At 50.8% G+C, this 17,053-nt stretch overlaps 1 protein-coding gene across 1 annotated transcript in view; it reads right to left on the reverse strand.

Moving 5' to 3' along the window:
- The window catches only part of TSPAN15 (tetraspanin 15), a 50,528-nt gene extending 34,637 nt beyond the window's left edge, over nt 1-15,891 (reverse strand). Inside the window, exon 1 of the mRNA XM_059899690.1 lies at nt 15,668-15,891. Within this exon, the coding sequence (XP_059755673.1) occupies nt 15,668-15,763 (96 nt within the window). The 5' untranslated portion in view covers nt 15,764-15,891. The remainder of the gene's footprint in view (nt 1-15,667) is intronic.
- Nucleotides 15,892-17,053: the final 1,162 nt, after the last annotated feature.

The raw sequence follows: 17,053 nt of genomic DNA on the forward strand, positions 1-17,053 counted from the left end.
CTCCCGCCCCACCCTTCCCCAAGGAACAAAGAGGCTCCGCCCCACACATCCCGACAAGCTGGTTGTCTGCAAACAGAGCATCTTTGAACAGATAACACCAGGGCGTGCTGGGTGTCCCCAAGCAGACCGTGGGCGGCGGGCCCTGGGTCTCGAAGCTCTTTAGAGCATCTCCCCCCAGTGCCTAGCACAGGGCCCAGCACGTGCCGTTGGTGACTGACAGTGGGCACTCGGGGAGTCCTGGGTCTGGCTTCTGGCCACTGAGCAGTTCTCCTTCCAATGGGAAGAGGGCTCATGCAGGGTGGGAGCTCAGCAGCTCCACATGGATATCCAGGCCCAGCAAGCCTCTCCCTCTCTGCTTTCTGAATTTTCCTAAGCAACTAGAGGGCAAGACCCCAGTAGGTCTTGGTGGATCAGACAAATGCAGGCAAGTAACACATGACTGTCTTCCCTGGGACTCCAGAACCTATAACATTCAAGGCCTCAGAGGTCACCCCTCATGTTTCAGATGCACTGGGACCTTTTTTGTCAAAATGAGATCCACTGTAATGCATGAACTGTAATTCTGGATCCTGATTTTTTTTTTTTTTTAATGCACTATGAGAAATATCTTAAGGATAACTGGAGAAGTTTTAACATGGACTTGGTATATAGTGGTGTTGTGGTTGTATCCAAGGACAATTTTTGTTTAAGGAGATGCATCTGAGGATATTTGGGGTGAATTGTCATGATGTCTGCAACTTACTCTGACATGGCCAAATGTTAAAATTACTGATGCTGGTTAGTGGGCATATGGGTGTTCACTGCATCATTCTTTAACCTTTTTTATGTTTCATTTTTTATTTTTTAACAATAAAAACGTTGAAGCAGCAAGCAAGATCCAAGTTCCATTTCTTCTGAGAGGAGAGCTGTTCACAGTCTGAGTCTCCCTTTGGCCTGGGAAGTCTCAGTGGCCACAGCCAGGGGCTGGCTCAGGGCGGGCAGCCTCCTGTGGCCTGGAATTAATGCCCTCACCAGATGTTTCACTAACTGCCAACTGGGGCTAAATATCGGCTGTGACGGGAACCTACCTATTATCCATCCAGCGAGCTCACTAGAAAACAGCACCCCGGGGGGGCTGTAGGACACGCTTCTCCTTGTGCGCGGGTTAGAGGCCTGGAGGAAGGGACAGAGAGGGTCACTCGTCACCTTCAATCCCATCCTTCTCTGCTTTAAGGAAATTAGGACAAGAGAAGGTGCATACGACAAACCAACAATATGATGACAGCCGGTGCCAGCTGTGGCCGAGTGACCCACCGCTCCCTGAGGCTGGGCTGGTGGGACTGGCAAAGAGCACGTGCCAGCTGAGGCCCTCTGCACTTAGGAGCTGTGTGACCTTGGACAGATCAATTCCCTCTCTGAGGGTCGGCCGCCTCTGCTGTTAAACAGGAATGATAACACCCGCCTAATGGACACTCAAAGGACCTGGGGAGATGGGGAAACTCCTTTGTAAACTGTAAGGTGCTGTAACACATAATGAGAATCCCCATTCTTTCTTTAAAAGTCAGCAGATACAAAGACTGTTAAGTGCCTACACCTGACGGGGAGGTGCCATTATTTTTCTTTAAATTGACTGACTTTTCTTACTAAAATAAATATGGTCCTGGCCTAACCTAATCAACATCTATGAAATCACAGATCTGAGGTATTAGTTATTTTCTTTAATACACATTACACCTAATGCACACGTATTAAATTTTAAAATGTTCCCCCAGGAACCACCTAAAATCGTCTTGTGGACCACCAGGACTAAGGAAATAGATGCTGTTCTGGCCCCACCCCCTTATTTTGCAGATGGGAATCTGAGGCCCAGAGAGAGGCAGTCACTCCCATAAGGTCACACAGTCCAGTGCTCTCTCCACTGCAAGCTGCCCTCCCTCATCGGGAACAAAGAGTTCTCACGCCCTGGCATATCCTCTCATAAAAGAAAAATAAAAAACCTGCTTCTGAAGGACGGTGATGCAGGCTCCATCTCTGCCTTCCTGCAGCTTCAGAGAGCCATCTGGGGACCTGGCCCAGGTGCCTTGTGCCACTTCAGGTCTGCTCCCACCCTTCCCACAGAGTATGACAGTCAGCCCACCTCCCTGGGGCCCTGGCCCCAGGAAGCTGGTCCCCACTCCAGGGCCCCTGCTCCTCTAGCAGCACCTCAGGGAGAACCAGAGGGCCCCCGTATGCCTGGGAAATGTTAGATGAGTGACTAAAGGACCGAACCAATGAACAAACAACCCATCCCCAAACAGCCCACCTCCCTTAAAAGCGTCCTTCTCTTAAGGACAAACACCTGGGATAGGAAGGCATCGAGAAGTCTGCCATGAGAGGGGATAAGGCTTTGCATTTATTTGCAAGTTCCCTAACCTCTCTGAGCCTCCCTTTACCTCAGTGTAATGGGGCAATAACCCTAAAACTGCCTCTGGAGGTTGCTGGAGGATTAAAGGAGAGAATGTCTAGGAGACAACTCAGTCCAGCACTAGGAATGGCTCATTAATTGTTAGCTTTAAAAAGACAAAGAGTCCAGTTATAAGGTAAATTAATGCTAGAGATGTACTATATGATAAATATAATTAACACTGCTGTATGTTATATATGAAAGTTCTTTTTTAAAATATTTATTTATATTTTTGGTTGCATCGGGTCTTAGTTGCAGCAGCCGAGCTCCTTAGTTGTGGCTCGAGGGCTTAGTTGTGGCTCGCTGGCTCCTTAGTTGTGGCATGCGAACTCTTAGTTGCGGCATGCACATGGGATCTAGTTCCCCGACTGGGGATCAAACCCGAGCCCCCTGCATTGGGAGTGCAGAGTCTCAACCACTGCACCACCAGGGAAGTCCCTGAGAGTTCTTAAAAGAGTAAATCCTAAGAGCTCTCATGACAAAGAAAACTTTTTCTTTTCTATTTCTTTAATGTTATATCTGTATGAGATGATGGATGTTCACTAAACTTATTGTGATAATCATTTCAGGATGTAAGTCAAATCACTATGCTGTACACCTTAAGTGTATACAGGGCTGTATGTCCATTATATCTCAATAAAACTGAAAGAAAAAAAACAAAAAGACAAAAGAGGAGGAAGCAGAAGGCACAACCAGGCTAGACAGAGAGCAGCCAGGGGAGCTTTTCTAACTGGAAAGGGGAACGTTTAATTCTAAGTGAGGTGAGCACCAGAGGAGACTGCAGCGGAGAACCAAGACACAAACGAACAGGGCCGCTCCTGTCTCAGGACTGTGGGTCCCTGAACAATTCCTGTCCTCGTCTTCTTTCTGCTCTGATCTTGAGTCCACCCCCCCTTCAAGATGGAAAGAGTCAAGTGGCTGCTGCCACCCCTGTGGGGAGCCCAGAGCCCAAGTCTCCACTGCTGACTAAGCGTCCCCACCCACCGGAGCCTCCTGGGAGCCGCTAGCCCACCCCACTCCAATCACAGAACATCTGCAGCTGTCCTGAGCACACTGCTAGGACTCAGTGAGTGCCAGCTTCTCAAGGGACGGGGCTGGCTCATCTGTCCCCACCAACCCAGCACAGGGCCAGGCAAACAGTGCTCCCCGGTGGCATGCACAAGCGTTCCCGCTGCCTGAGTTCTTTCTGGCTCTGCAGAGAAGGCCAGTCTGTGATAAGTCACACATCAGGCCTCTGTCCCCAGGTGCAGCAGCAGGCCCGTTTACAGTAGGGACACCAATAATCCCAGCTGGAGAGCATGCCACTGGGGTGAAATCACTGAGCAGTGCCCACTGTCCCTTCTGAACGATGGAGGTATTAGAACCAGAGGCACCTGCCGTGTGGTCTGGTCTCAGTTTCCTCCCCTCTGAAAGGAAGGCATTGCTGCACCAGATGCCCTCCACGGCCCTTTGAAGTTTGCCCAACTGTAACCCCACCCAACTAACTGCCCCAAGTGATGGGTGATACTCCTGTTCAGAAAGGTTGTAAGGGAATCACAGATATTTTACAGCCCCACTTAGAAAGCGGTTTCAATTGAACTCTTTTCAGAATAAGGAAGTCCTTCCTGAGAGCTAACTTATATTCCCTTCTCATGCTTTAACCTCTTTCTATCAGGCTTTCCTTGCAGAAACCATTTGTAGAGCACAGCCTTTGACCTGTGTGGGCAGACAGTTGCTGGGAAGGGGCGGGGCCTGTGTAGGGCAGGCCGCTTGGGGTGGGGCTGCAGGAGGGGCGGGGCCACCAGCAGGGGTGGGACTATGGGCCTTACCCTCTGCCAGCCCGGCTCCTCTCCCCATCCCCACCCCTTGTCCTCTGTCTTCAGCACCCGCAGAAAGGAAAGGGATATTCAGGGACCTGCTCAATTGGACCCCTCCCTAGCGAGGCAACCTGGTGAAGCAGAAAGGGCTTGCATTGGTTTTCTGGGCTGCTGCAACAAATGACCACAAATGGCTTAAAACAACAGAAACGTATTCTCTCAAAATTCTGGAGGCCAGAGTCTGAAACCAAGGTGTCGCTGGGCCATGCTTCTTCCAGAGGCTCTAGGGGAAAATCCTTCCTCGCCTCTTCCAGCTTCTGGTGGCTCCAGGCATTCCTTGGTTCGTCTGCCTTTCCATTCACACGGCTTTCCCCTAGGTGTGTTTGTGTCTTCTCTTCTGTCTCAAAGCTCCCTCTGCCTTTCTCTTACAAGAATACTTGTCATTCAATTTAAGGCACGCTCAGGCGATCCAGGATGATTTCATCTCAAGATTCTGAACCTAATTATATCTGCAAAGACCCTTTTTCCAAATAAGGCCACGTTCACAGGTTCTGGGACATGAACACATCTTTTTGTGGCGGGGGGCACCATCCAACCCACTACAGAGCTCACTGGTCAGAGTCAGAAGTCAAGTCCCCATCCTTCCACAAACTGGCCCCTAGCTCATCACTGTGACCCCAAGCAAGTTCATCACACCTACCTGGAACTCTGCTTCCCCACCACCTGCTGTACCTCCCCTACAGAGTCAGAACTGCAGGTCGCTGACACTCAATAGATCACAACCAGCTTTCCAACATGATGCCTACACATCAGCAGTTCTCAAACTGGAGACATAATTTCAGGGGGGGAAATTATCACAGCTCACCCCCTAAGTGTGTGAATCCCTGACTCAAGAAGCTCAAGTCTGGTTCTATAGAAACTTCTTCAAGTTACAAAGTTAACTACAGAGACGTGTTGCCTTTAGAGCAGATTAAAGGATGTTATAAAGATAACCAAAAGGAAAACAAACTTCTAGACCCATGGACACCCCCCAACCCCGACACATCTGGGTCCCCGGAAGAAGCCCAGCCTCCCACACGGTCACCCCCATCCCCAGGCTGGTGGTCTCCACACACCTCCGCCAGCCTAGACTAGCCCCGCGAATACCCCACCCAACACCCCCACTCCTCCATCCCTGGCTAGCGCACTCTCCCCTTCCAGGACGGCTCCCTCACGGTGAGCTTCTCCCAAATGTGCACAGTGACTTTCCAGCCCACGGAGACTGTCCAGATTGTCAGCGAGGTTGGGAAAAGGTTCAACAAGGCAGTCAGGATTCAGGTAGAGAGAAAGTCAGCTTGGAAACCGGGCCACTCCCATCAGAATTCCCTCACAGACACCACCATGAGCTGCAGTTTCTACTCCAGCTGCACGTTAGATAGAATCACCCGGGGAAGTTTAAAAATTATAGGTGCCTGGGCCCCACCCTAGACCCATGCAATCAGCTCTGAAGATGGGGCTTGGACACGTGCACTTGTGAAATCCTCAAGATGGGAGGCCTCAGAGGCCCAAGGTCCAGAAGGTCCTGTCTTTTGACCTCAGGAAGTGACCCAGTCTCCAAATTCAGTGCCAGCCTCAGAAGCCAGCACCCCACTCCACTCCAGCCGGGCGACTTGCCCCCGATCTGTGACGGGGCGGGCTGGGGGCTGCGCACATGTCTGGGCCCAGCGCCCAGCCCACAGAGGGTGCACAGGAACTGACCACCTGACCCCAAGCACCTCTGCGGCCCCCCCACACTGCACCCAGCACAGCCCGTCCTCTGGTAGGGACGGGAAACAGCACAAGGAGCCTTGTAACTTGTCCAAGGCCACACGCTGCATCCTGGGAGGGGTTCTCCAGCAGGAAGGGGGAGGGCTCTGAGAATGACCAGGCCAAGGCTGTTTTCCTTCTACCCTCTGCGCAAATATTTACTTCCTTGCAGGCCAAGATGCAAACGCCTCCACTGGTGGGAAAGTCTACTCTGGAAAGAATTAAACAAAACACAACAGGCACCACTTTCACAGTGAAACAGCTCTGGTCTCAGTGATGGATGCAAATGGTGGGTTGTGCCAGTCATGTCCCCCTCTCTAGGCCTCAGTCTCCTCAGCTGTGAAAGGGGAAAGTGCCCAGCTCACAGGGTTGTTCTGAGGACCCAGAGAAGTGACGCGATGTATGGTGATGCAAGTGCAAAGTGGAGGCTCCTCCCACCCTCCAGCCCTTCTCACCAACACCCAGCGAGCTGCCACCGGGGCCCGCCCAGCGATGCTTCTCCTCCCGGCATCCGCGCTGATGCTTACCGCACAAGACACCCCGCTAAGAGCCCTGGAGGCATCGCCCCATCCAAGCCTGGCCCCCTGTGAGGGACAACGGTTACTGCATTTCCACAGACAAGGAAACTGAGGCACAGAGAGTTGTCCGTGACTTGTCACGTAGCCAATCAGACCTGCTCCTCAACCATCAACCAAGAAGTGCTCGTTCTCCTAACTTGCTGCGTGGTAGAGCTGGGCCTCCAGGCCTGCTCCTCTCAAAGGGTGTTTCTGACCTCAACATCCAGGCCCAACAAATATCCCATTCTGCAGTGACCCACCCTCCTCTCCCAAAGCTCATCTCCACTCCTCTCAGCCTGGCCTCCACGCCCTTCAAGCCCGGCTCCCACCTCCTGGAAGTCCTCCCCAGGGCTCCTCTGCAGTCACGGCCAGGCAGCCCCGCAGGAAACCACACGTTGCCTCCAACTGGCTGCTGCTGCCTGATTTCACCTTCCATCTCCCTCGTGGGCTGACCTCTTAGTCTTCTCTGTCTCCCCTCCCACAGGCCCGGGTGGCAAGGCCCAGCCTGGAGCTGAACAGTACACCTGTCTGACATTCCCTGGCAAGGGCAGACCCTGCCCCTGGGCTCCCAGAAGTGCTTCTCCCATCCCTCCTTCTCCAGGTGCTCCCAGAGCAGTGAGGATACTTCTAGTTTGGCCTCCCTAGACCCACGTGCCCATCATGTGGCACACAGCCTCTGCTGGTACACCACTAAAGCCTAGGAACTAAAGGGTGGGAAGAACTCAGGCCCCAGAAGAGGCTGAAGGCACTCCCAAGGGGCCAGACTTCTCCGCCCAAGGGCAAGGCCACAGCCATCTGCTCTAAGCAGGCAGGGAATCCCCAGCAGAAAGCAGCTTCCTCTGATAAGACAAATTCCAGAACTTCTCATCACATCTTGCGTCCCAGCTCCCCCTGAGCTCTGTAAGGCTCCCCAGAGAGGTCTCCATCCCATGGACACCGGGCCTACAGTGTGCTGGGTGCTTCCACATCTCTCATCTTGCAGGGTCCTCCCCACAGCCCTCCGGGGTATCCGCAGAGAATCAGAGAGGTGGTCCTTCACCCAGCGTCACAGCAGAACCAGCACTTGATCCATGTCTCCAAATGGCACTGCCATCAGGTCCTGACAATTAAACCTCCCCTCTGGGCCACTCTAGACCCCAAACTCCTAATATGACCAGAGTCTCTCCACCCACAATCTGGCCCTTAGGCTTCATCTGCTGCAGCCATACCTGCCTACCTCGGGCCTGTGCACTTACTGCTCCCTCCATCTGAGATGCTCTCTACAGGCCTTTTTTGTGGCTGGGTCCTTCTCAGTCTTTGACCTCCTCATAAAGGCCTTCTTTGACCACCCCATTTAAAGTAGGAACTCCCATCCCTTTCTTCCCACTTCCTCCCGAATTTCCTCCTTAGCACCTCTCACAACTAGGTTTATTTCCTGGTTTGTCTGTCTTCCAGGGCTTGGACTAACCTGTCTCATTCATAGTTGTTTCCTGGTAACTATCACAGTGCCTGATATACACAATAGGCATTAAATAACTATTCTGTTGACTGAATAAGCAAACGGTCCCCACCCTGGAGGGAATGGCAGGTCAAGACTGCAATCTCCTGCCTTCCACGAAGATGTCGATTCCAACCCACTCACATCCAGAGGTGCTCTCTGGGAAAGGTTTATCTTCTCAATCCCCTGTGTCCGGGCTTACCCAGAAGACATCTTTCCCCTGTATATGGAGCCAACTGGTATGGAAATTGCATTATCAGTCCCTAATCTGGTTGACTCTAAGCCCCACCCCAGGTTGGCATTGTGAGTCACCGAGAGAGAAGAGGCACGTGGCAGGGGAAAGGAGAAGGGCAGGGGAAAGGAGAACACCTCCTGCTTCTCAGGAACGAACAACCAAAGGCAGCGAGGTCCCAACCCACTCCTACAACTTAAAGCAACCCCTCTCTTACAGGAGGGGGCAGGTTCATGCACAGAAGCCTCGACTAAGCACAAAGAAACTTTCTCGAGGCCTTACTTGCTCATATGGAAAATGAGTGCATTAGAAGGTTCTCCAAATCCCTTCCGGGACTGCCTTCCTGATTCTCTGGATTTTAAAGGTCCCATGACCAAGCTGGGGGAAGGGAGGACCTCTCTGGGCCTGAGGCCTGAGCCCAGCCCCAGATCATCTCTGACAGCCCATGGGGCATGGTAACCGCTTCTCCAGTGTGAAGGCTGCCTCACTTTCTGCTTGAGTTTCACTATTTTCTCTTTGAAATGCTTGCCTAGAACAAGAGGGAAACAGACCTGCCCAATCAATCAAACAATAAAAAAATGTTGAATATGTACATATATGTACAAGGAGATGTCCAAATGGGTATTAACCCCAACAATGGTTCTCTCTCAGTGGTAGAATCAAAGGTAACTTTTATTTTCGTCTGTGTACTTACCTGAATTGCTTGGAATTCTTTTTTAACTATGTGCACATATTATTTTCACACAAACAAAGCTCTTTTCAAAACTTAGGAATTCCTGCTATGGACTTCCCTGGTGGCGCAGTGGTTAAGAATCCGCCTGCCAATGCAGGGGACACAGGTTTGATCACTGGTCCGGGAAGATCCCACATGCCATGCAGCAACTAAGCCCATGCGCCACAACTACTGAGTCTGCGCTCTGGAGCCCGCGAGCCCCAACTACTGGAGCCCATGCACCCTAGAGCCCACGTGCCACAACTACTGAGCCCACGTGCTGCTACTACTGAAGCCCACGCACCTAGAGCCCGTGCTCCTCAACAAGAGAAGCCACCACAATGAGAAGCCCGTGCACCGCAACAAAGAGTAGCCTCTGCTCGCCACAACTAGAGAAAGCCCGCACACAGCAACGAAGACCCAATGCAGCCAAAAAAAAAAAAAAAAGGAAATTCCTTCTATGCTTAAGTGAGAGGCCAGGTATTTGGCTCCTTCCAGAAATGCTGTCCTCCACCTACCTTGAGCCCTGACATGTGGAGGGACTACCACGGGGTAGGGGCTGGGGGTACAATGGCTGGTAAAGGTCACAGTGACCCCATGAAGAAACTGAAGTCAGGCAACTGGGTCCTGGTCTGGGTCTGTCACTAACTTGCTGTGGGGTCTCAGATACTTGCTTCCTCTCTCCAGGCCTGTTTTCTCCTCAGTAAAACAAAAAGGTCACACTAGAGGTTCCTTCAAGGGCCCTTCTAATTCTCAGTGAGTACCAAGAAGAATAGAGAGGAAGGTTGGGAAAGAACAGCTAATCCTTAAGTAGCTGGTGTAGTGTTTATCATGTGCTAGGCATTGCTCTAAGCTCTTCCTATAATTAATCCATTTAATGGTCTCAGCAACTCTCAGGTAGGTTCTGGTGTCACCCACTTTACAGATAAGACAACTGAGGCAGATGGAAGTTAGTGCCTATGTCACGCAACCTGTAAGTGTCAGAGTTGGGATTTGAACCCAGATAGCTTGGTACAGAGTCCACACTCTTAACCATGAAACGTTAGGGAAAAATAAAGCATCACAGATGAAACTATGATAACGGGGCCCATCCTTGGAGAGTGCAAGAAGAGTTAATATTGCCTCTGGCATTTATAACCTTCATCACCTAACCACACCCACTTCCTTCTCAATCATCAACACCCCTCAGCCCTGACACCATTACCCAATTGAAAACCCTACCTCATTGTCAAGACAACAGGTGCTTTCTAGAGAGCCAGTGTCTCCATGACCAGTAAAGCCCACTTTGCAAATTCAAGGCGTCAGCAAACCTGACCACTGCTGGCTACACACCCAGCTCAGCCTCTGATCCAGGTACCCATATCTCCAATCCTCGCTTCCAAGATGCAGGTTGGGACTCAACTGCCCCAATGCAACAAGCCTTCCCTGAGCACCTACTGTGTGCCCGGCCCCAAGACCAGCATTTGGAAGAGGATATGAATGAGCTACACCCCTGACCTCCAGGAGCCCACAGTTCAGTGAGGAAAAACAGTCATGTAAACGGATCTCTAGGATACCCTGTGGTTGGTGCTATAATTAGAGGTGTGTCCCCAGTGGGCAAAGGGCACATGTGTCAGAGTGATTCACCCATGTGGTGGGAAGAGGAGGCTCCAAGAGCCCCTGGGTGAGCTCATTTCTCACTGAACTGGGAATGAGGAGACGTGGGGGCTAGTGCCAGCTCTGCTCAGTGACCGTGAGACACACCCCCTCTGAGCCCCGAGGTCGCCCTCTAAAAACGAGAGGGCCCCCAAGTGTGGGACAAGAGATCACTGTAAGGGGTTCAAGGTCATATTCATATTGACTCACAGACTGAGAAGTTTTCATTGCTCATTTCCCTTCTGATCCTTCCAATCTCATCAAGGAGCAAATCTCAGCTTTGGTGTCGGTTTGTCTTTACGCCTCTCAAACACTTGCCAAACTGCTTTTGAACAACCAGGGCAAGCCTCAGGTTTGTAGCCTACAGCACCCACAGTATCAGGCTAGGATTAAATAACTTGTTTTGTCTTCCCTGCACTATATTTACTGTCATATTTACCTGCTATTTTTTTTTAACATCTTTATCGGAGTATAACTGCTTTACAAAGTTTTGTTAGTTTCTGCTGTATAACAAAGTGAATCAGCTATATGTATACATATATCCCCATATCCCCTCCCTCTTGCATCTCCCTCCCACCCTCCCTATCCCACCCCCTAGGTGGTCACAAAGCACCCAGCTGATCTCCCTGTGCAATGCAGCTGCTTCCCACTAGCTATCTATTTTACATTTGGTAGTGTATATATGTCAATGCTACTCTCTCACTTCATCCCAGCTTACCCTTCCCCCTCCCTGTGTCCTCAAGTCCATTCTCTATGTCTGCATCTTTATTCCTGTCCCGCCCCTAGGTTCGTCAGAACAATTTTTTTTTAGATTCCGTATATATGTGTTAGCATACAGTATTTGTTTTTCTCTTTCTGACTTACTTCACTCTGTATGACAAGACTCTAGGTCCATCCACCTCACTACAAATAACTCAGTTTCGTTTCTTTTTATGGCTGAGTAATATTCCATTGTATATATGTGCCACATCTTCTTTATCCATTCATCTGTAGATGGACACTTAGGTTGCTTCCATGTCCTGGCTATTGTAAATAGTGCTGCAATGAACATTGTGGTACATGACTCTTTTTGAATTACGGTTTTCTCAGGGTATATGCCCAGTAGTGGGATTGCTAGGTCATATGGTAGTTCTAGTTTTAGTTTTGTAAGGAACCTCCATACTGTTCTCCATAGTGGCTGTATCAGTTTACATTCCCACCAACAGTGCAAGAGGGTTCCCTTTTCTCCACACCCTCTCCAGCATTTATTGTTTGTAGATTTTTTTTTAAGTTTGTTTGTTTATTTATTTATTTATGGCTGTGTTGGGTCTTCATTGCTTCACGCAGGCTTTCTCTAGCTGTGGCGAGCGGGGGCTACTCTTTGTTGCGGTGCCCAGGGTTCTCATTGCGGTGGCTTCTCTTGTTGCGGAGCACAGGCTCTAGGCGTGCGGGCTTCGGTAGCTGCAGCACGTGGGCTCAGTAGTTGTGGCTCGCGGGCTCTAGAGCGCAGGCTCAGTAGTTGTGGTGCACAGGCTTAGTTGCTCCACAGCATGTGGGATCTTCCCGGACCAGGGCTCGAACCCGTGTCCCCTAAATTAGCAGGCGGATCCTTAACCACTGTGCCACCAGGGAAGTCCCTGTTTGTAGATTTTTTGATGATGGCCATTCTGACCGGTGTTAGGTGATACCTCATTGTAGTTTTGATCTGCATTTCTACCTGCTATTTTTTATGAGGAATATTGGTTCCCCATTGGCAGTGGTGATATAAAGCCTCCTTTTAAAAATAAACTTACGTTTAAAAAGTGAATCAGCTTAAAGTAATATAATATTACATGTAAATAATATTATAATAGTTACAGCCTCTATGTATGGCTATTTTAACAACATCTATCAAAATTTTTAATGCACATACAAAAACAGGTGAAGCTGTTCTGTGCTATTAGACATCCCAATAGTGATTACTACTGGCAAGAAGGGGTAGCGACTGGCAGTGGACACAATGGGAGTTTCTGGCTTCTTCTGTCCATTCTGCTGGTTGACCTGGGGGCTGATTATACAGTGGTGTTCACTTTGTAAAAATTAATCAAGTTGTACACACTTATGGTGAGTGTATTCCTGTATGTATATTATATATTCATATACCCTTTAACCCAGCAATTCCACTTTTAAAAATTACCCTGAAGACATACACACATATGTGCAAAATGACACATTCGAAGATGCTCACTGCGGCACTGTTTGCGGTAACGAAAGATTGGAAACAACCTGAGTTCCCCAGCTGGAGACTGATTAAGTATATTTTGGCTTAGCCTACAGTGAATTCCATGCAGCCATCAAACAGAATGAGGCAGCCTCTAGCAAAGCTCCAAATTTTACACAGATTTAAATTTAAGTGAAAAGGTAAGGGCAGAGCTGTGTATAGTATGCTACTTTATGCAGGGGGAACAAAAAAGAATATATAACATATGCACATGTTTGTGCCTAGGACATCCTGTGCCTAGGATAGCATCTCAGAAAAGAATCATAAGAAACTCATAACAGAGGTCTCCTCTGGACAGGGCAGGCCAGGAGAGAGGGATAGGAGGAAGGCTTATCACTGATGACGACTCTTCTATACTTTTAAATTTTGTACAGTGTCCTTGCATTTCCTATTTGATAGTAGGTTTTAAAGCAAAAAGCCCTACAGAAGGTGCATGGCTATGGTAAAACTTATGGCTCCTTAAATACTGAGATGAAAGTGTTGGCACTTTGGGCTTATAAAGCAAGTATATGGCCCTACTCCTCCTCCCAAGGGACGGAGATTATAGGCTCTCCTGTAATGGCTTCCAATTAACAGCAAACCCAGTCTAGGACAAATTACTTAAACTGGGCCTCCACCCTGCAGTCAAATTCTGGCACCTGGAGTTGCCCTGGCAGGTGGCTGAGCTCTTGGCATGCATAGGGAGATTTTTAAGCACAAATACCTGCAAGGATGGGAAGTTAACGATTTGGTAAGGCAACCTCAGGTGGCTGGAAAGGAAAGATTCTGAGTTCTTGCAGATTCTGAGCACCCTGCTCCAAGAGAGACAAAGCAAAGGCCACAGAGTGGTCTTTTCTCAGGGCTGCAGGGGACAGTGACAGGACAAGGCCTTGAAAATTCGAGTTCCGTTTTAACTGTGCAACCTTCTTTTTTATAGCACTTGGTTTCCCCGCATGTCACTGTTTCTCCACATCACTAACCCCAAAAACAATCCAATGAAGTGTGGGGCAGGGTATCAGTTATCCATTTTACAGATGGAAAAATGGAGGTGCGAAGAGGTTAAGAGACTGGTCAGTGATTATATATCAAGAGAAGGGGTGAAGCCAAAAAAGTAACCCCCACCTTCTGACTCCTGGTCTTCCCCTATTTTCCCACCTCCCCACCCATCAACCTTAGCCTGCTTTCTTTCAACTCTGACCTACAGAGAATGAGCTTCTGAGGCCAGACAAACAAGGAGAAGGCAAAAAAAAAAACCCAGAATCAGAAACAAAGAGCCTACAAGACCATCTAACTCAGCCGTTTTTAACCCTGACCACACGCTAGAATTACCTGGGGAGCTTAAATAAGTTTAAATAAATACATATGCCAGGGCCTAGGTATCTGTAGTGTTTTTAAAATTCTGTAGTTGATTCCGATGCAAATCACCCCCATCCCAGTTCCAAATAAAACCTTCTGCCTCCCTGGAGCCTCCATCAGTGGGTCTGTGCTCCATCCTCCGGCCCCCACACATACTGCTCTTCTCTCTTCCACGTTACATAGAGTCAGAGAATTGGACTGGGAGCTGGGCAAGTCAATTAACAGCTCCGAGGCCCCAAACATGGAAATGACTTGCCTAAGCTCTCCCAGTGATTCAAAACAGAACAAGACTAGAATCTGGATCTCTTGACTACCAGGTAAGGTCACATCCACAGAGGGGTCACAAGGAAAGCCAGGCTTGATGGCAGATCTAACAGTTCCTGCCAGCAGAATAGACCCAATGAGGGCTGAGGAGAAGACCAGGAGTGTGCATGTGTTTTGAGGGGGAGGGGTGTCAGGTACCTGGGCAAGTCTGCCCTGTGGCATACTGGGGGTAGGGGGCTATTCTAGAGTGGCAGGGCTGGCACTGGCTTGTAGAAAGATGTCCTCATTTCTACGAGGGGGCCCAGCCTAGTCTGAAATCTCCATAAAGAAATCCAGTCTATTGGGTCAGCTTACCAGGAGGGCCCAGCTCCCTCGCCCATAATAATAATAATAAGCAATGTACTTGACCTGTTTCATTTAATCTCCACAACCATTCTGAAAGTTGAGTATAATTACTGTCTCCATTTGCAGACGGGGAAACTATGGCCTAGAGAGTTGAAGTAACTTCCCCAAGATCACTCAGCTGGAAAGTGGTAGTGGCAGGATTCGAAGCCTGGTTCATGTCCAGCCACTACCACCCTGCCCCCAACAAGAGAGAGAGAGAAGGTTAAGTGCAGGGGCTTTTTTAAGTTACTGAGCACCTGGGAGCAGCCGGAGACCACACGTCTGGTGGAATCCTCCTTTCACCACAGAGGAAATCAAGGCACCTGTAAAAGCATCTTGCTCAGGGGCATCGGCAAGTAAATAGTGGGGACAGCATAAGGAGTTCAGGTCTCCCGACTCCGGACCACAAAGCCTGACCACTTCTCCGCAGACGGATGGAGAGACGAACTCAGTAATACCCGGCAGGTGGGGTGAGCGCGGCCAAACGTGGTAACCACAGCCTACGGCACCAGCGGAAGCGCAGCGGACTCGCAGAACCAAACTGCTGGTCAGGTGCACACAGGTGAGCCAGGCGGAGCTCCTTCGTCGGAGCCGTTGCCACCAACCTCTAAGGCTCCGCACCGGGCGGCTGAAATTCAGGCTGAGCTAGAGCAACCATAATTTCCTAGTTCGCAAAGAGAGTGGGACGAGAATCCAGGAGTGCGCTTCTGCCCCTCCCTGGAGCAGACAAGCCTGGACCCAGCCCACCCCCACCGCCGGCTCAGCGTGTGGGTGAACAAGGGAGTGCCGACTCCCCCTCCCATGCCGGGGCCCGACTGGGGTCACTCACCCAAAACACCGTGGAGTAGATGACGAGCGAGAACTTGAGCCAGAGATAGGAGAGGCGCGCGCAGTAGCGCACCTGCTCCGAGTCTCCGCGGGGCATCCTGGGGGGCTCCCGGGCTGGGTCCCTCGCTGCCAGCAGCCCCACCTGAGGCTGCCTGCCCGGCTTCCCGCCCCGCCACCGGCGCTCATTCGGGGACTGACACCGGCGAGCCGCAATCACAGCCCCGGCCCGGGTCCACCCAGCCCCAGGGCCAATGGGCGCTCTGGGAGGGGGCGGGCCTGGGGCGGGGCAGCGGCCTGGACCCAGAGGAGGCCGAGGGAGGGGCGGGGGCGAGGGTTTTGCGAACGAGGTCGCGTGCAGCTCTGGAAGCGCCTGTGCTCAGGCACGTTGGGGGCCGTGGGAGAGTGTGTGCAGAGGGGCGCTAGGGAGACAGGTAGAGTGCTTCTTCATTCAGGGTACACAGAAATGCTCGCTTTCCACTGCTGTCAAGAGAGAAGACTATGGGAAAAGAGCAGGTATTTACGGCTAAGGTGTTAAAATGTGCAAATGAGTGTGCAAGGCATGAATGGAATAAGGAAGTGGAGTGCCTCAGCCTAAGGGGGTTGGGAGAGCCGCATCTAGGAAGGTGCCGCAGACGAGGGTGCGGCTAGGGGCCCTCGTGGAGCTGAGGCCCGCAGTTTCCTTTTGGAACAGTTTGGAGGCTTTTCCCCAAGTCTCTGAGATTCCCCTTCTCTGCGGTCAGGTGAGATCCCAACCCTGCCCCAGTGGCCTCCTCCTCTGAGAAGCCCTCACCCCCTCGCCCCAACTCAGGAGCCCCCTCCCTTGCACACACTCAGCCCAGGTCTGACCCAGCTTCTTCGCACCCAGCCTTTCCCCTGCCTGGGGTCAGAATCTGTCTTCCTGGCTGTGAGTCTGTTTCCCACAGCCCCTCCTTGACTCACTGCTATTTCCTTTCCCTGCAGGCCTAGCTCAGCCTGGGGCTTCGGAGACCAGCAATCAGTGTTTGTGCCATTCAGGAATTAAATGTGTGGCCCAGAGGTTGTGAGCTCACGGCAGCACTAGGTGGGGTCCCTGGTGGTGACTGCAGGAACGGCGCACTTGTCCCAGTCCCCTGCCCTGGACTCCCAAGCCTCCCAGAGAGAAATAGAGATCAGGCTGGCCCAGCCCCCAGGGCTCTGCCATAGAAAGAAGAAAGTAAGGTGGGGGTGGGGAGGGAGGCAATGCCCTGCCCAGGGAGTTAAAAGGAAGCCAGTTTCCTGGTACTAGGAAGCAAGCCTTGTAAGGTTGGGTAGAGACTTGGAACCAGGAACTGCTGAGGGTCACCTTCAAATGAATAACTGGGGGCTAAGAAGGCATCCTACCTCAAGGTTAGAAGTCATCCTTTCTGTC

This window comes from Balaenoptera ricei, chromosome 16 (genome assembly GCF_028023285.1).
Source record: "Balaenoptera ricei isolate mBalRic1 chromosome 16, mBalRic1.hap2, whole genome shotgun sequence".
Lineage (NCBI taxonomy): Eukaryota > Metazoa > Chordata > Mammalia > Artiodactyla > Balaenopteridae > Balaenoptera > Balaenoptera ricei.